Source organism: Alligator sinensis, unplaced genomic scaffold, assembly GCF_000455745.1.
Source record: "Alligator sinensis unplaced genomic scaffold, ASM45574v1 scaffold131_1, whole genome shotgun sequence".
Classification (NCBI taxonomy): Eukaryota; Metazoa; Chordata; order Crocodylia; family Alligatoridae; genus Alligator; species Alligator sinensis.
The window spans coordinates 5739697-5760322 of NW_005841830.1; the positions used below are offsets into that span (position 1 = coordinate 5739697).

The 20626-nt window shown below is 44.5% G+C and overlaps 1 protein-coding gene across 2 annotated transcripts in view; it reads right to left on the reverse strand.

The window, feature by feature from the left end:
* PRKCE (protein kinase C epsilon) overlaps positions 1 to 20626 on the reverse strand; it is a 518294-nt gene that overhangs the window by 19033 nt on the left and 478635 nt on the right. For both annotated transcript variants that reach the window (XM_014519408.2, XM_025204781.1), the window contains exon 14: positions 13768 to 13914. In XM_014519408.2, the coding sequence (XP_014374894.1) occupies positions 13768 to 13914 (147 nt within the window). The remainder of the gene's footprint in view (positions 1 to 13767; positions 13915 to 20626) is intronic.

The following is a 20626-nucleotide window of genomic DNA, read 5'->3' on the forward strand; positions in this document are numbered from 1 at the left end:
TCTAGAGCCCAAAAGCTGAATGCAGACAACACTCCTCCCCCTCCTGAAGTCAGTGGCAGGGGAAAGAGGGACCAAGCATCAGTGGTGGCATTCAGCTTCTGGGCTTCAGAGCTTCATGAAAACTCTGAGTCCACTGGCATGTCAGTGCAGGCTCTGGTTGCCAAAGTTTTCAGGGCGCTTCAAAGCCCAGAGGCTGAGCGCTGCCACTGCTGCTCATCCCTTCTTTTGCCTGTCTCTGAATTCTGTTGGGAGGTGGAGAGGAGAGGGAGGCAAACAGCAGCAAGACTTAGCTCCTGGACTCTGGAGTCTTTGAAAATTTTGGCAGCTGAAAGGGGAAAGGCGGTGCAGATCTGCCCATGGGTCACAGCCCAGGGCTGGCTACAGCACCTGCAAAAAAAAAAAAAAAAAAAAAAGAAGCTATTTCAAAGAAATTCCCACTTCTCCAGGGTGGAGAAGTGGTCCCGCTCCCACTGTCTTCCCAAAGCACATGGCTCTCCTTTCAGGAGATGCGGGTAGAGTGCTGAGAAGCACAGAAAGTTGAGGTGTTGCCAGTGTTGCCAGCTAGGCAATCTCCATCTGTCATCTGAAAGAATTCTTTAAATACCTTGTACAATATTACAATTGGTCTTATTTTTTGTAATGATCCTAATCTTTAATTATTTTTTATAAAATTTAATACAACAGAACACTGGACTTTTTATTCTGTATCAATACACCTAAAATAGCTAAAAACTTATGTTTTCCTTCTGACTATTACTTAAAATACTTAATATTAGGATATGTCAAAGTACAGAACTGTAATAATGCTTTCCTATCTGACCTTTGGCTTATTTCTGATTTTAAGTTTTGCCCCACTTTAAAAAGTTGAGTATTACTACTTCAGTGGATTGAAGAAGACCAGAAGTCAGGAAATCTGGGTTCTATTCCTGTTTCTGTCTGTGTACAACCTCAAGCAAATGTTCTCCTTCCTGTTCCTCTATTCTATTTGGATTAAGGGGCACAGACTGTATCCTTTTATGTTTTTGTATACAATTTAGCACAACAGAATTTAGCACAAGCTCATCTTGGTTAGGGTGCCTAAGATGCTATTGTCACACAAACTAAACCACCTCTTCTGACTCCATGGACAGCATTTTATAAGAGTGTTCCTGTTTCCTTCTGTATTTTTTGAAAATCTACTAAACTATTGGCCAGATTCTGAGAGCTGTGCTTAGACATTCCACATTAATCCCCACCCCAAACATAACAGAAGATAGCACAGTATCCCCCTACAAATTCCCCTAAAATTCAAACCTTGTGTGCGCACCAACCTGCAATACCACTACTTAAAAAGATTAGGAAAAAGTGTAAGCAGTAATTTTTTAGCTCATATACTTTACAGAATTTGCCTGTAGGGGTGCACCAATAGAGATTTTGGAGGCCAATACCAATAGCCAATTTTTAAAGAGGCATATTGTCCTATATTGATCCGATTTCTGATACAGCTGTGTGCAGCTGGTAAGTCTGTTGTGGTAGAAAGGGAGGGGGGAGGGAAGGAAAGAGCATGCGGGGCAGATCAATGCCCCCCACAATGAGAGAGGGGGCAGGGGGGCACTGCCCAGCTAGGGTGGGTGGAGCACAGGACGACACTAGGGTGGGGTGGCTCCCACCACTGCTTGCATCCTGGGAGGGTATGGGGGGCAGGTGCTATGGAGGGGGCTGCATCTACCCCAAATTTAGCCACAGCCCTGCTCCCAGTGCCGTTGCCGCTGCCTGCCCAGCAAAACCCTAGCTCAATGCCCCGCCTCTACTCATGCGCCAGGAAGAGATGGAGCTGCTCTGGGCAGGCAGTAATGGTGGCGATGGGAGTGGGGCTACAGGGAAATCTGGGGTGGCTGCAGCCCCCTCTGTAGCCCCTGTCCTGAGCCCAGCTGACACCAAGAAGAACCCAGTGCAGCCCCGGCTGCAGCTTGGAGCTGCAGCCCACCCACCCTACCCAGGGGCACATGACTCCCCCGTGCCCTCCCAGGGTGCACACAGTGGTAGGACTCACCCCCCCGATGAGCTGTAGCTCCATCCTACCCCCCGGCCCCCGCCTCAGCTGGGCAGCGCTTGCCCCTGCCCCCTCCATCCCTCACTACAGGGGGCGTTGATCTGCCCTCCCCACATCCCTTCCCTCCCTCCCTCTTCCCCTTCCACCACAACAGACTTACCAGCCACATGCAGCTCTCCACACTTTCGGGCTGTGCTTCTTGCTGCCTGAGTATTGCACTGAGGCTGCGCACATGCACTAGCATTTATTGGTCAAGTTACTGGTTGCATCAGGCCAATTTCTGACACAGCCAATTTTCTTTATATTGGTACCAATCCAATATCAGACTGATGTATTGGTGCACACCTCTATTTGCCTGAACACAAGGTAACTTTTAATTTAAGATGACCCCCATTAATTAGATTCTATATGTGACAAAGTTGTAAATTTATTAAATTGTTCTATATTTAGAATCTAATTATTGAAGTTTGTCTTAAATTTGCCCAAGCCCCCATCACTGCCACAGGATAAGCAAGGACAGGGGGCAGGTTGGGGGAATGGACAGATGCCAGGGCTGCTGCATGGCCAGGTGGGGGCTGGAATGACCATGTGCTCTGTGCCCTTGGACAGAGCAGAGCCAGAGCTGGAGGGTAAGTATGGGCAGCAGTGGGGTAGAGTTGAGGACAAAAATGGTTGTAGGGGAACAGGCACAGTGGTCAGAGCCCCTGGGGGGCAGTGGAGGGGGGCAGGTGTGGGGGGTAGAAGCTGTGGCTGCGGGTCTGATCCCAATCCTGGGGTCACACCATCTGCCTGCCCCTGCATCTTGTACTGGAATTCAAGATAAGGGGTTCCCCCCTCCCCCCCAGTTAAAAGCAGGGGGAACCTCATCTTGGACTTGAATAAATACAGTAAATATCTGACCCTTGTAATGAAGTCTTGATGATGAAATGCCTGCAGACACATGAATTGGAGCCAAAACAAGGATGCTGATTATGCCTCCACCTCTAGTGCCAGTAAAGAATATAGACTGTCATGGACTCTAATCCACAAGCAACACTTCCTCCCTATGCAGTGACTCTGTCTTTACTCTCTGATTTATGGATAAAGAGCCAGCCCCTGCTCTTTTTTTTGAAAGAGTTAGATTTGTGTTACTATTGAGTTACTATTAACTTGAGTTAGACTTGAGTTACTATTGCCTTCAATGACACCAGAAACAGGCCCAAACTAAGAACTTTCTTTGTCATCTGTGTCTGGATGGATGCTTCAGAATGCTCTGGAGGTGGTCAGGGCAATAAAAAGTCATGATTTTGATCAGCAGTTGGTAACCTTTTAAGGCTACAGGCCAGATTGACCCAGTTCAGGCCAGAGGCTGCTGGGCAGGTGCTAGGACCCAACCACTGCTGCTAGGGAAAGCATCCACGGAGGTATACAGAAAGCTCCCACTGCTGCCATTTTTCCCTAAGGCAGCATGGGGACAGTGACTGCTGCCAAAGCTACCCCCCTCCCCAAATGCTGCTGAAGCCCACATCTGTCTGCCAGATCAACTGGTTCCATGGGCCAGATACTATACATAAGCTATAGGTTGCCAACCCTTGATTTAGATCATTTTTTGAAAAGAGCATGGGGATTTAAGCAGCCAAAAGTGAAATTGAATCCATGTTAATTTGAAGAAACCTAAAAGCAAATCTCAGACCCCCCTGTCACTTGTCACTCCATCCCAACAGGCAGTTGGCAATCTAAAGTAAGAAGATGGTTAAACGGAGAAAATAACTGGGCTTAAGCTTTCGGAATAAGGGTCCTTTCATATTGCAAGACTGAGATTCTACAAATGTGAACAAACAAACACTGGTAGACCCCTTGTACAGAACCACAAGAAGCATAATAAAAATTGTTTAACTTGTAAATATTTTGGAACCCGCAGTGCTGGGAAGTAGCTTTAATAGTTCTGCAATTCTGTTAGTGTTGTGGTAATCTAAGCCAAAACCAGCTGCCCCAGGCACTGACACTAAAGGGAATGAGAGAAAAAAGTAAAGACTAACAAACAACAAAATGGGAAGCTGCTGGGAAAATAGACCCTTCCTCATTTCACTGAGGAACACAGAAGCCCTTCAACCAACATCATTTTGGATAAAACTCTAAAATGCTTTGTCTCCAAATTCTGACAGGATTTAGTAGTTGTACAAGGTTCCAGATTATTTTATTTTGGGTACTTAAATCCTTTTCTGTACTGTGGAAACAAGGAGAGGCAGTGAAACATTCTCTAATCTGCCCTTTCATGTCTCAGTCTTCCCACCCCACCCAAGGTGTTTCAGTACCTGGATTAACGTCACTATTTGTGACAGAGTTTCTATAGCGGTCACAGGTGTCCACTGAGAGCTAACCTGTTACTATCAACTGATTACCACCTGTCATTAACAAATGCTTGCTAATCATTTGTTTAATCTCACAGCCACTTGAATGGAGATAAATATATATATTTAACAACTTTAATAGGAATATAATCTTATAACACCCCCAGATCTTTGAACACCAGCATTGTCTGTAAAGTCAGCATCACTGAGAAGACCATTTATTAGATTACTACTCTAGGCAGGCCAGCAGGGAGGTGAAGAGTAGAGAATGCAACAGTGTTTTAATAATGGTACATGAGTGCCTCAAGTCTCAAGCCCACTTCCCAAGTTTTGATTGTAGCAAATAACACTTCATGCAAAAGCATGCAATATAGCTCCTTAGTTCCCCGCACCCAACCCACCTGCTAAACGCTGATTGCCATGCACCAGGATGACTGAATGGAAAGATATTATGAGACTGAAGGGACATCTCAAGGTTATTAGGCCTAAAAATTGACCTACCTTGAAATATTCCCCATATTGTTGGCCTTACCTTAAAGAGGGACATTCACACTGAAGCAAACTTGAAAAGAGAGAACATTCATACAAAGAAAAATTTACTTGGCCAGTAATTTCTTGCATTCCCTTTGGTACTACTGAAGGATATTGTATTTTAAAAAGGAGTTTCTTCCCCATAGCACAAAAATGAAATCATAATCCTGTACTTATGACACTACAGTTCATTGTCATGGAAATAACAATGATGCCAAAACCACAGAATTATGACATTGTAGCAGGAGGACAAAACACCCTAATTAAAAAGTACAAATATCTTTGCCCATGAGAAGCCAACATAAGAAAATAGATCTGAAAATGGGAATGTATTTAAAAGGTTTATGTTTCAGTCTAATACATATAAAAGTTTTCTCCAAGCAGGAAGTCCCTCTTTAAGGATTCCAGCCATTTTTATATCCTCATTTATTGCAGCAATTTAAAAAAATCATGCACCCCTATTAATGAATAGCTTTCCAACAGTTCTCCATTAAGGCATCTGCTAAATAAGCAGATGCATCCTCTGCATTGCAAATAGCATTACCTGTACACTCCAATGTACCTATTTGCACTCACTATTTATTATCCAATTTTCACACATTTTTGGACAACTAGAGAAGAGTTTCAGCATTAACAGGTCTGTGAATGAAGGTCTACTGATGATTTTGACAACTTTTCACTCACTGTGGGTAGAAAAATCACTTATGCCCTCATAGCATATGCTTATTGGCTCAATCTAAAATTTGGGATTGGTGGAGTTATTTTATTTTAAATCTTTGCTGCAGAGAACAATTAAAACAGAACACATTGCTGGCATCCTTAAGTCAAGACTTAGAAGGAGGAAAAGACAGATGAAGAAAGATTTAAAAGAACTAAATATACATATGATGACTTAAGAATGATAACTAAGGGGGTGGGAGCTATGATAATTGGGTGTTCATTTCAGCTTTGCAGATATTAAGAGGAGAAAGGAACTCTTGTCTGATCTTGCAAATGAGTACAGGAAACTTTGGGTTGGATAGCAAGAGAAAGCTACTAACACTGAGGTCTGTTATCACATAGAACAGTCTCCCAAGGGAAGTTAGGCAAGTAATTAGTCAAAAATTTAAAAGTTGGGCTGAATCTGTGCATTTACAGTCGAATACACAATATTTCTAAACTCTCTTGCCCTTCCATCAGACCATGTTACAGTGCTGTAGCAAAAGTGAGTGAGTTAATATTACTGTGTCCATTTTATGGATATGAAACCAAGGCACAGAAAGTTTAGGAGATTTGCCTATGGCTACAGACTGAGCCAGCAGGAAAGCTGGGAAATAGAATCCAGATATCCCATTGGAGATAAGCACTAGCAAGTCTGCTGCATCGCAGAGACTCAAGAATTGCTAACAGAACATAACCACTAGGAAAACAAACAAAAACAACCCCCCCAAAAAGTACAACAGTGGTGGGAAAGGTGAAAAATGCAAGAGGTTCATATTCAGGAGCGGGCAATTATTTTGGGCAGAGGGCCACTTACTGAGTTTTGGCAAGCCATCGAGGGCTGCATGACAGGCAGCCAGAGCAGATAAATATTAATTTTCTAAATTTTTTAGGGGCCCTGCGGGCCGGAGAGAATGGCCTGGTGGGCCGCATCCAGCCCACAGGTCGCATTTTACCCACCCTTGTGTTAGATGAACCAAAGCTGCTCTAGTAGTGGTGCTTACTTAGATTCTACAATGCAACAGAATATCTTGCCCATATCTCTGCTAGAAGTTCTTTCTTAAATCTATTTTTTTTGGTTCTATAACAGTTTATAAAGATTAGCACCTTTTTAACATTAACAGGCTTGTTGACTTTTAAACTGTGAAGGTTAAGTCATAATGGTGTGGAAAATGAAAATATTGCATTGTTCCCTGAAAGCACAGCATATTACCACAACAAAATTCTTTTCCCAGCTTAGTTTTATATACCCACACTAAAAAAGGTTGTTTCAGGCACTGATAAAACTGCCACAGAACTATGCTGTGGCTTCAGTCTCAAACAGATTTGTACAGCAAAACTTTGACAATGTTATCATCATCTAATGCAAGTGTTCTGCAATTTTTTCCTGATGAATAAACCCTTACTCAACTAAATACATCAATAAAATTCCAGGCCTCTTCAAAAAAAAAAAAAGAGGGGGGAAAAAACCCAAAGCAATGACAAGCCTATATCTTATGTTTTTGTGTGCATCTGTTTTGAGAGATTGACCAAGTATATCTGAACTTGACAGGCAGGGGTATGTGGGGAATGATGGAGTAAGATTTTTCTTTGTGTTAAATCCCAATTTTCAGTACTTTGCAACAACCATGGCTGTCTTTCACTATCCACCCAGTGAGTTTCAACCCACTGGTTGAGAAACATTGGTTCAATTTTAAAGTAATTTAACCAAATCCAAGAAAGGGAAGAAAAAAAAATCATGGGATGATTTTCAGGGACATTTAGGATCTGAAGCTCCCGCTGATTAAACCAGAGAGACTGAATTTCCAGTCATAAAGCCCACTCCTCCCCACTCTTGCCTCCCAAGGCAAGTGGAACTAGGACATAGTGGATTCTGAACCACAGCACCATTCTTTATTTCCCCATAGACACAAAGCCCGTCTGTGGATGCTTTACTGCTTCTGGGAGATGGAAAAGCATTGCATTCTCACTGGAAACTCCTGAGGCTTTTGCAGGCCAATTAACACATTGTACCTACTTCCATATTTGCAGTGTGAAACCCCTCCTCTGGGAAGGGAAAATGATCCAATGATCCAATCAAGTCAGCAGTGGGCATGCTGCCAAGGAGTCAGAGAAAGGTGAAGATGGAGAACACTTGGTCGCTGCGGATGCTCAGAGCCACTGTGGTTTGGAGCAAGTAGCTATTTACACTGCTTTGAAACCTTAGCAAGCTGCCATGGGTAGTATCGAGGGAAATTTTGCCTCCCCCAGTGGAAGAATTCTGGTGAATTTCTGAGTCAAAACACAGTTTTTTTGTTTTTCACAAAGGCGTCATGATGTGCCTCTTCGGGTTCCCTGTCCCTTAGTCTTGATTGTGGAGGACAGATATTTTACTTGTATTACAAGTATATTATCCTCACAGTGAAATTATGACCCCCTTATTTGTACCTCTATTAAAAGCAGCAGGGAAGACGTTTTGTGATCTATTAATGTTCCAGAAATTCTTTGAAACTCTAAGCTGTAGCTTTTTAAGAATAATGGAAGGAAACTTGGAGAGACATTGCCAAGGTCATGGTCTCAAGCCCGAAAATACTTTTCCTCATCGCATCTGTTTGCACATCTGTTTGCAAAATCCATTTGATATCTAATATTTTTCCTCAACACATATGCTTCAATACTATTTTTGTTTTCAAAACAAACAAAACTGTATAGCATCTCTACATGTGAGCAGCCCTGGAGTAACAAGCCTGGAGGATACTTCACCTGTATAAACACCTGATTAATCTGACTTTACAGGAACAAGGCACATGGGGCTACTAGGCAAATCCATCCATGTCACTGGGCTGCAATGCATTTTCACCCCTCTATAGCAAATATTGTTTATGAGCCAACAAGTTCCCATAGCAGGTTTTGGGGCCACCAAATAGGCATGTTTTCACTGCTCTTCTCTGGCAGACCCCTATGTCACCCTTTGCATTGCCCTTCTTTGCAGCTTGCTGCTTAGCACTTTGCTGTGACAGGTCTGCCCAAGGCTCTCACTGTGCCAAAGAAAATGACCCTTGTAAGGGTTATTTTCAGTTGGGAATTTTTTGTTCCTAAGTTTGAACCCCAAAGAATGGTTTGGGAAGAGACTGCAGAGCTAGGCTTCCAAGAGAATGTCGGGGCAGTGTATCATTTTGGAAATGATGAAAAATACAATATTGCTTGAATTTAAAAATGGTAATTTGCTTGGATAAAGCCACTGACTGAATAACTGCTAATCCAACACTACCAAAAAGGCTCAATCACCTGGGGCATGTGGAAATCAAGTTCTCTCTACCAGTGTAAAGACAGAAAAACTGGTGAATAAACAGTCATACAGCTGATTCTTCCACATCTAAGTGAAAAATTCCAAATTCAATGCGAATGGCCATAGAGTCAGTCAGACATAACATATATGACCTGGAGAGAAGGGGTTGGCTTAATGCACACATCTTATATTGCCTTTTATATGTCCATTTATAGTTTCAGAATTTTATTGTCAAAGATGACAAAGATCAATGACAAGGAATGACCCAACAGAATCAGTGGAACACTATATTGGTTTCAAAATATTTGGGCTAAAGCCTGCAGCAAGTAGAGAACAAGAATAAAAGGTTTGGGCTCAAGCCTGCAGCAAGTAGAGAACAAGAATAAAAGCACACAGGGATCCTAGGATGGAAATGACTGCTACAAATAAAAAAAAGTAGCAGTCATGTTTGCAGTTGCTGGAGCAGAATTTACTCTACAACTCCTCCAATAATGTTGCCTCAGTGACCTCCCTTGGCAGATTATTCTACTGCCTGATGACCTCAGTGTTTGACCATTTTTCCCTTTTACCTTAAATTTTTCTTTTAATTTCCAGACTGTTTCCAGTTATTTTACCCTCACTTACATGACTATCTCCCTTTTTTGGTTATTTCTTCAAGTAATTGTGAAACAAGAGGCGAGCAAAATCCCCCTTAGTCATCTTAGGCCCTACAGGCACATTTGTATAAATGTGTACTCCCTTCACATGGGCACAGCTGTATGCGTGCATGCAAATCTGGGATCTGGATGCACACATGACTGCATAGGCATTTTGTTCATTCCCTGCCATATGTGTGCATTCATAGCACAGGCAAACAAGTTCTAGCTACAAATCAGGCCTCTTTTTTCAAAGTTCTTCTCCTAGTCCTAAACCAAATTCTGTTTTTCTTATATATGTTTAGGGAACAGAGAAATGAATAAATTATATTTAGCTGAAACCCAGGTAAGAGGGATTTATTGCAAGTCAGCTGATCCACAGAAACTGTTGTGTGTGTCTACTCTATCCAACAGTGGGCACGCTTACACGAGATGCTTTGAGCACAGTAGACTAATTCTATCGTGCATTAGTGCAACGGGCAAAACCCATGCTAATGCCCTAATGCCCGGTAGAATTAGTCTAGTGTGCATTAGCATCACCAAAAAAGCATGCATCAGTGCTAATGCATTGTAGCACCAATTAAGGTAGTACCTGTATTTACAGGCACTAAACTTAATGTGCCATAATTACAGTGCATTAATGAACGTGTAGATGTGCCTAGTAAGTAGAGATTAAACTGTGATAGAGACTAAACTATGATTAGCAAGATAGATAAAATGGTACTGAAAGATACAAAGGGAACTAAGAATGGCTTTTGCAATATACCAAGAGAGAAAGAATTACTAGAAGGTAGACCCAGTAACAGTTGTTTCATTCAAAGTAAATTGCTCAAGTTTATCTTCCACTTACCACAAGATAATGGCACACAGAGAGTTTCTGTGGATCAGCTGATAGGTGGTAAACCTCTCCCACTTTTTAAACAAAAAATGATGTTTGACAGCTACAGCATCAGATGCCGTTCTTAATTAATCATCATCTTCCACAGGGTGTCCAACAATTGTTAATCTCTTGCCATACCATTCGCACCTTTGTAAAGGCTAACTACAATAATATTTATTAACTTGAATCAAACTTAGAGAGGACTACGTGTAGCTTTATTCCACTGGGTGGTTTTGCCTTCTGTCCTCTCCCTTCTGTGCGTCTTTCAGTGTATGTGTTATTCCACTTAGCTTGAGGTCTATATAAAAGTTTATTCTACATCATTTATGAAGATATTAAATGTTACTGGCCTAACACTGACCCATATAATCCCACTGGATGCCTCTCCCACTTTGAAGTTACGCTTTTTATAATTATGCTTTCTTTATGTGACCTTCTCACCAATTCTTGATACATGGCTTTCTTTTCCAAATAGTATAATTTTTCCAAGCACAAGTGGAACAGTAAAATTCCAGAATGATCTTGCTGGGAATTCTGAAGCAACAGGGAACACCAAGCATTTGGAAAACTATGGAGCTGGTATAAAATTAGTTGATGGATCAGAAACATGGTACAATTATATATGATATGCTTTCAGAGTAAGAAATTGTAATGCATTGTAGCACCAATTAAGGTAGTAATTACTCTAAAAGCAAAAAAGCTGATAGGCTCAGGTTGGAAAATAAATCATCTTGGATGCATTTCTTACTACAGGTTGAGAACATGAAAATAAAAGGGAAACTTGGCACCAGAGACCACAAATTATCTGAATTCTCTCACATAAGTAAAGGCTGCATAGAATACAGATGTACAGATGACAAAAATGCAAATTTGGAGAATGCAAAAATAATAAAGTTAGTAAATAAGTGTATGATGGGAAGTTTCATGAAAATTTAACATTGTAGAAAGTAACCTGAAGAATAACAAAAAAAGCATAATTTAGGTACAACATATTACAATTATTTAACAAGTAATTATTCACACAACAACTATCCATCACTAGATGTTCATAAGGTACCATGCAGAGTGTATCAAAGGTCAATGGAAAATGGAGATGTCACCAAAAATAAGGATTACCAATTACTTAAAGAAAAAGGTAAAGGAGCAAATGAGCAGGATAGGTTAATGGTACTGAAAGGTACAAAAGAAGCTAAGAATGAATTACCAGAAAGTAGGCCCAGTAACAAAATAGGAGGTGCTATATCAACAACAAATTAAAAATAGCTGAGATACTGTATTAATTTTGGAATTTAACAAGAACAGAAAAGGAAAAATAGATACTTAGACAATTAGGCTATTGACAGACGTGAAAAACAAAACAAAACAGAGCTTTAGTTAAGAAGAAGCGGGTCAGTTTGACCCGGCTCGCCCAATTCCTGTATAGATCACATGTTCAGCAAGGCTTTTTGGTGCTTTTATCTAATAGTTGATTCAATCAGATATTAGCTAAAAGCACAAAAAAGCCCCAGTGAAGTGCCCGATCTAGAAAGAAATTGGGCAAGCCGGGTCAAACTGATGAAATGCCTCTTCTGGGCATGCACTCCACTTGTCGTGGGGGTAAGCCAAACTGAAAGTAAAGCATTTTTTTCACGTCTGTCAGCAGCCTTAAATAACGAAGGTATTGTAAAAATACCTACTCTTGAATCAGCTGTAAAGAAATGATCGAAAAATATGAACATATGTAAAACAACCGGTAAATAACGTGTGTCCTTGTATATCCAAGGAAAATAGTTTACAAGTACACTGGACCAGTAATAATTAGTTTCAGAAAGCCCAAAGGAATTAAGGAAATACTGGAAGACTGGAGCAAAACAATTATGGTTTAAATTAAAAGTTTGCATTCAGTTCTGGTCACTCCACCATGAGGAAGATATTAACAAACAAGAAGAGGTTTGCCCACAAGGGCAGTGGCAGGGTCTGGCTAGGCAGTTATTTTTGTGCCTGCTCCTGAGTAGGCACCTGGGGTTGGTGCACATTGATTGCCTACCCCTTATTACTGCAAGCAAAACATTAGAGAACAGAAACAAAAAAAATCCTGGAATGAAAGGACAAGTTTCTTTTGAAAATGGTAAAATAGTCAATGATACATAGCCTAGCTAAACACTCACTACAACTTGGTAACTATCTACAAATATGTGATAGGTGTAAATAATGAATGGGAAGGACTTATTATGAAGGGATAAAACTAGAATTAAGGTGATGAAATCATGAAAGGAAAGTTTCAGACTAATCATCCAGAAAAATCTTCCTGTGAACTCTATTAGGCAGAGGCATATTCTTCCAGGGATGTCCTGAAACCCCAGGCACTTTGGATATTATACTTAGACTCTTATGTAACAGAGATCAGTTCTGCATAGAACTGGACTAAATGACTCAACCAGGGTTTTCTTGCATTTGATTTTTATGACAGTAGGATTCAGTGTTGAGCACAGTGTTTTTAATATCTTCATAAACTATTTAAAGAAAGAAAAAATCAGTATTTTGTATTTGCAGACAAGATCACACAGTACAATAGAGGGGAAGCAAAATTAAAAGCAGCCAAAAGATTTTCAGGGTTTTTGGCATTCAGAGTAAAAGGATATTTTCTGGTGAAATGTTAAATACCATGTTTGCAGTCTTTCATTACATCCTAAATCAATGCTGTCAGATACATTCTTTCACAAAATTTGCTATGCGTATAATTGTCAGTCCACAAACTGACATGTGTGTAAGGTATAAATACGGCAGATTTGTTTGGCTATTTTCATTTATACAAAGACAAGAATAACAAAAACATTTTTTGCTTGGCTTCAATTGCTTTATCTAGTGAGGTTGATGTTTATTTAAATTCTTTGATTCAAAGGATGGATATGTTATTACTACTTAGCAGTATACAAGATGCATAGACTTAAAATAGACCATGATGCAGGGTTTGTGTTTCCTTTATTGGTTTTACACCTTCACATTGTGTTACTGTATTTTTATTTAACTTAGTACTAAACATTTTCCTCTATGTACCAGCACAAAGCCCAGCGAAGCTTGGCATACTGGGACTGTGCATCATTCCTATAGACAGTTCATATTATTTTGAACCACGTTCTTCAGAATTACAATGTTTAGGAAAATCTTTTAACATAGAACCTTGAGCTCCCTTAATGTTTGAATGAGATTGAATATAAAAAATTACTGTGTCCTGAGTCTAGTCTGACACTTACCTTCAGTACAACCAATATCAGGGCAATAACTTCAGCATGGCCTGTGTTTTATTTCAGCTTTGTTACACAAGGCTCATTTTTTTATGACCCCCCTCAAGAAATCAACAAGTGAGATATTAAAGAAACTTCTCTCTGGATATTACTCAAACTGCTACTTACAATCCTAGGTTTGAAGGGTGGCTTGATTTTTCGTTGTTCTAGAAGAACCCAGTCAATTTCCTTGAAAAATGGATGCTGCTTAATTGCGTCTTCCCCATTCTGGGATGCCACACAGCCTAGTCGCTTATTGGGGTTTTTTGTCATAAACTACAGAAAAAGAAAAAATTGCAAAACGTTACTGATATATAGCCGGTAATTAATTGCCATCCAGTTACATTCACATTCACCATGCAGATCCTCCTAAAGAAACTGTCTCTGTAAGGGCTGTTTTCCCCACATGTGATATAGTATCCACTAAAATTTTCAAACTCTGGGCAAACTTACATTAGCCTTTGACCTATAAACCTCTTTTGGGGGGAAGGCTCTCTCAAAAGAGTTCCAGGACTTCCTGATTTCAGCTGGCTGGGCATGCTTGAGAATAGACACTTTCACTTTTTCTACTTCCCATCTCAGTCAAAGCTGGGTAGAAAAGCAAAACAGCAGCAACATGTAGGGGGTGCACGTGGGTGCAGGTGCACCCCCTGCAAAAAAGGCGCCACCGACAGTGGCTTGCTCACTACCCCGCCACCGACACCACCAATGGCATCTGCGGGTGGCCTGTGGTTTCCACTGGCCACTGCCACCGCTGTCAGCAGAGACTGTGGGTGATCACCGACCCTTGGTCAGCGCTCGCCAGTGCTGGCAGTGTCTGCAGCAGCTCCCCTGCTTACCGCCACTGTGCTCCCGCTTCCACCACACTCCTGCCACCACTGTGCCCCCTCAGCCACTGGGGGGGATGCGCTGTTCATAAAGCAAAAGGAACTACATCCCTCCCTCCCTGACCTCAATCAGGTACAGAGGTGGTGCTCAACCTTCTTCCTTAACAGACTAGATGAGCAGTGCTCAAGCCAGACACAGGTCAGATGTGGCCAGTGGCTCTGATCTGGTGAGTGTAGCAAGGCCCCATCTATAGGAAGCTAGGGGGCAGCCTGGCCCCAATTCACCCCTATGGGGGGGTAGAGGTCATGGCCCAGTCTGTATCCAGCCCTGCAGAAGGGAAGGGGGTATGGCCCAGCCTCAATCAAGCCCCGTGGGAGGGAAAGGGGTGTGGCTCAGCCCTGATCCAGTCCTGGAGGGGGAGGGAGCATGGCCCAGCCTGGATCTGGCTGTGCAGGCAGGGGGCATAGGAATTTGGCAGCAAGGGAGGGTGGCCACTGATTTCCCACTGCCAAATTACCCACTCTGCGGGGAGCCCTGTGGGCCAGATGCAATGGCTCTGCAGACTGCATTTGGCCTGTGGGCTGGAGGCTGAGCACCTCAAGCTATAGAATTAAATTTATTACATCTCCTCTTTTAGCCAGTCTGCTCTGCTTGACCTTAATTAAATTTTAAATTCCACTTCTCCCGCCCCCCAGCTTTTTAAATCTTCTGAATGCACAGGACTATATTATAGTCCTGTAATGTAGTACAGGCTCTACAGCTCATTCAAGACAGTTGTGGTTTTGCTTGTTATTACTTGGGGAGTGCCAGGGGAGGATTATATTAGGGCTGTGCAAAGCTTCGGTTCATGATCTGATTTGGAGAAGATTTGGCCCAATTCGGAGGCTGAATCTCCAAATCCGAATTGAATCGCTAGAAGCTTAAAACTTTTTGAATCTGAATCAATTCAGAAAAGATTTGGAAGAGATTTGGCGATTTTGAGATTTGGAAGGTGGTCTTTATGGGGAAACAGAAACTTAGAAGAGGGAGGAGAAGTGGGGGAAGGACTGACATCTCTAGCTAGCCAGTGACTGCAACTTCTCTCTGACTGCCCTTCCAATCACAGTGTCTTGGGGGAGGGACATGGAAACAGCATAAAAGCCTCTGTGTGCAGGCTTTTCTGTCCCTTTCCTGAAGCTGTTTCTGCCTGAGCAACAGCATCTCACAGGTACTGTAGCTACTGGCCTGGCTTCCTAGTCAGTGGCCTGCTATTTTTTGCTGTTCGAAAGGATTCGATAGGATATATCTTAGCTTAGTTTAGCTTAGCATCTGTCTACTTTCAATTCATTTCTTTCAATTTATATTTGTTTTTTGCCCCCCCAATACTTCTGAAAGAAAAAGCTCAGTGTTTTCCCTGGCAGTATGATCCATCACTGTGCAGGGAAGCACACATTGCACACACTCACACACACACAGATATATATATAGCTATTAAAAATCAATAATCAATCAGACCAGAGTCCTACAGAGGAAACCACACAGCACTCAAGAACAAAACAACTAGTCACTGACAGCCTGCCACAGATTTGGATTTAGACCAAGACCAGATCAAAGAAGAACACAACACATACATGCCTTTTCCAGCACAGGAAACATTAATATGAAGCGTGGTAGAAAGACAGGTGCCAGGTCTTCTGGCAGGGGAGGGAGAGGGGCTAGAGGGGGTATAGGGAGACCTAGAGCTGCAAGTACCCTCCCCTCCCAAACATAGACACATCCCCTTCCCAAACAGCCATGAGGCTTTTGCTGCCAGTGGAAGCAAGGAAGTGGGAGCAGTACCTGAGGTCCCTGCACCTGCACTACCTCCCCTAACTCCAGAAATAGGCACCAGCAGCAGAATCACTGTCTCCTCCACCCCAATGTCATCTTCCAGTGTGAGCCTCCCCTGCCAGAGGAGGAGCTGGAGCTGGAACCAGGGGGCTGAGCACCCTGGCTCAAGCAATTCTGGGGACTGAGGAGGAATCAGAGTTTGTGCTCCACACCCGTCAAAGTTCCCTTAGACCCAGGTCTCCTTCTTTGGAAAACAGCACCTCAGAGGAGGTTGAGGTTGTGGAGGCTCAGGCAAGTGGTTCAGCTGATGCAGCTCCTCCTGCTGTTGTGCCTCAGTCTGCTGAGGAGTGGGATAAGGCAGCATCCCCACCCTCAACTCAGAAGCGGGCAAGTAACGTAATGTGGGAGCATTTTGCGCTGGCAGATGATCCCAGGTTTGCTATCCGCCAGCACTGCCAAAGGCAGATCAGCCAGGGCAAGGAGGTGAAACACTTCATCACCACGGTGATGCTGCTGCATCTCAGGGGGCAGTACTTTCTTGCCCTTCTTCTTGCTCAGGCTGGCACCAAAGGGAAGCCCCCCCCATTCACACCAAAGCTCCCGTTCCCCCAAAGCAGAGGCAGGCCACCCTGGAGCAGTGGGGGAAAGCTGCAGACAGAGGGGGACTCATTCCCAAAGTGAGCAAGATTACCCAGACCATTGGGGAGATGCTTGCTCTGGATAGTCAGCCCTTCTCCCTAGCTCAGCAGCCAGGGTTCAGGTGGCTCATGGCACTCATGGCCCCATCTTACCAAGTGCCTGCACGCACCACCTTTAGCAGGACAGTGGTGCCTTCCTTGTATGAGGCACGCAGGAAGTACTTGAAAGAGGAGTTGCACAAGGCAGGGCTGCAGGTAGCCTTGTACTTCATCTCCAACATCTGGAGAAGCTGGGGTGGGGATCACGCCTACCTCTCCCTCACAGGACACTGGTGCGATCAGTCAAGCCATCAGTGGGCTCTCCTCCAAGCTGAGGTGCTGGATGCATCCCACACAGCAAGGGAGATTCATGGTGGCCATGAACCATATGGTACAGGGGTGGCTTGTTGGGTAAGCTGAGCTCACCTGTGGGTTCATGGTCACCGACAATGGGGCCAATATGGTCAAGGTCATCTGTAATGCCAACTTTGTTGGTATCCGCTGTGTGGCACTAAAGTTCCACCTCATCGTCAGAGATGCCTTGAAGGGGGACAGGGCTGCCAGGGATGGCACAGCCACCACTACCACTATGAGCCAGCCGATTAAAAAATGCAGGAAGGTGGTGGGCTACTTCCACCGCAGCATCAAAGGGAGCGAGACACTGTGGAAGAAACAGGCAGAGCTGAGCATCCCACAGCACAGAATCATGCAGGATGTGGAGACTTGGTGGAACTCCACATACCTGATGTTCGAAAGGCTGGTGGAGCAACAGAAGGCCATCCATGAGATGGCCTTGCCTGGGGAGATCGGGATCAGCAATCCCCCTGAATAGAGCTGAGTGGGGTACCATCTCCCAGATCTTGGTGGTCCTCAAACCCTTCCTCAAGGCCACCAAAACCCTCAGTGCTGGCGATGACCCCTTAGCCAGGTGATCCCCATAGTGAGGGAGCTTGAGAACCAAATGGAGAAGTTCCAGGGAATCAATGTTCCTGGCTAGGGCAGACCACTGTCACCAGATGTGCAGGTACTGGTGAGGCAACTGAAGGAGGGCATCAGGAGATGGCTGGATCCCTTGCGGTCCAGTACGGTCCACATGCTTGCGGGCACGTGCAACCTGAGGATGAAGGGAAGCATGTTCACTGGCAGCATCAAAACCCTCGATCGCTGGACGCAGGTGCTGGTCAACAAAGTCAGGGAGGCAGAAGGGCAGAGGTGAGGGAATGTGGAAGAGGGGGATCCAGTTTTCCGTACCAGCACTCCCAGCACCAGCACCACCACCGGCACCAGCACCAGCCAGTCTTCTCCACGCTAGCCACTGCCAATGTGGGCCAAGGGCATGGCTTCAATGCTGGGGTCCAAATGCACCAGATCCCAGCCTCAGGCAGGTAGCACTGAGGCTTTGGTGGCTACCTATCTCGCCGAGGATGTGGAGCCACTGGACTGCAACCCCCTCCCAGGGAAAGCCGCAGCCGGATGTGCCAGGATCGGCCACGGTTGCCTGGCAACACCTGTCCTGTCCACTAACTAGTGTTCCAAGCAAGAGGGTGTTCAGCATTGCTGGGGATGTTGTGACACCCCACCGCACCTGTTTGGATCCTGGTTTGGTAGAGCAGCTGCTGTTCTTGAAAGTGAACCTCCTGCTCCTGGGGTTCCCCAAGCTCCACCTGCAGATGGACTGAGTGCCACTCTTCTCACTCCGTCTGCACTTGTTTCCTTTTTTCCAAAACCAGTTAATGCCCCACTCTCAGCTGGAGGGGGCACTCACTGCATCACTAGTCAGTAGGGGAAGAACGTGCCCCTGCTGAGCTTGCTCCCCTGCCAGGACAAACTTAGAGGTATGTGCTGGGGCTATGGGGAAGGAGGAGACCCCAGGTCCTGGGCATGACCACTAAAACTACACCCTGCCAGGGCAGGGAGGGCTGGTGGGACTGCTGGTGGTGCAGCAGCCCCGTAAATGCCAGGACCAACGATCCCCTGGTAAAAGGCAGCTAGGAGGTGCCATAACCTCCAGCTAACGCGCACACACACACACAGTCCTGCCTGGGGAAAACCCAAATCTGTCATGTCTTTGACAGGCCTGAGGCTTGCTGGTTGCAGTGGGGTTGTGAGGCTCCAGGTGAGCTCAGCTTAGCTGCCTGGGATGCCAGCTTTTGTACTGAAAAACCCTTTGTTGGGCTGAGGAAGCACCTGCAGTTTGTGTGTCTCCTGGTCCTGGATGGAAGGAATAGTAAAGAAGCCAGAGCCTGGCCTGGCATGCAATGCAGGCAGAAAGCCAGTCAGTGAAAATGGAAATGGAGGCATCAGGGGTAAGGAAAGGCTGGGGGGAGATGTAGCAGCACAGGTAAAAGTGCAGAGGTACCTGGAGAGTCAGATGTCTGGCACCTAACAGTCAGATGTCCACCACCACAGTGATGGCGCACCTAACAGATACACACCAGGTGCTCTTACGTGAGAGGAAAGAAGGGCAGACAGTTTGGCTACCTGAGATGCTGCTGCTGGTGCTACTGGTGCTGCTGAGTCACTAAGTTATTTTATCTGTCGCCGTTTACAGTGGTGGACCGGACTGAGGCTGTATGGTAGGAGGAGACCCCACTGGGGCACGCTGTCATGTTGTGCAGAGGACCCAGTGCCAGGAAGGGTGCACCTGAACACACACACACACACACAGAGTCACACAGTGAGGGTAGACCTAACATACATGCACTAGGTGCTCCTACTTAAGAGGAAAGAAGGGCTTGACAGTTTGACTACCTTAGATGCTGCTGGTGCTACTGGTGCTGACTGCTGAGTCACTAAGTTATTTTTACCTCCTGCCATTTAAAGTGGTGGACCAGGATGAGGCTGTAGGAGAGGAGAAGCCCTCACTGGGGCACAATGCCGTCTTGTGAAGATGCCCTAGCACCAGAAAGGGAGCACCTGAACATACACACAGTGGCACCCACCCATGTCATGAGTTTTGCCTGCCTATGGCCAGAGGCGCAGGGCCCCAGAACCCAGACTCCCCCTGCACCTATCCCCTTGACAGCTGGCAGACTTCATGGTGGCAGCACGGCCTAGCAGGCCTGCAGTAGTTTTTTTCATCCTCCTGTGCCCTAAGACAGACACAGTTGCACAAGCACCCATATCACGAGTTTTGCCTGTTAGCAGCCAGAGGTGTGGCTTAACACACACACGACATGAGTTTTGCTTTCAGGACTTTCAGGTGCAGTTTCCCAGAAACCCCTGCACCTATTGCCTTGAAACTTGTCAGGCTTCACGCCCTCAACAGAGGCTACTGCCTCTGCAATTTTCATCCAAATTAGCCAAAACACGACAAAGTTATAGATATTTCATTGATTCCCAATTATACTCTATGGCCGAATCTCTCCAAATCAGCGCCGAATCTTCTGAAGTCGATTCAGCTGAATCAAATCAGAAAAGTAATCTGAATCTACAAATCGAATCACTGGCATCCGAATCAGCCAAATCTGAATTGAATAGTTCCCTATTTGCACAGGCCTAGATTATATCACTTTATATTCTAGAAGCCTGTCTGCATGTGGACTGGGCTTGTCCAGAGTTCTGCTTCTCCCTTAAAAAAGAGCCAGTGGTTACGAGACTGTACAGAAGACAGCAAAGACTATGGCTGTTTTATACAGATTTATCAAGGCTATTAGTAAGTGCAGTCCCTGTAG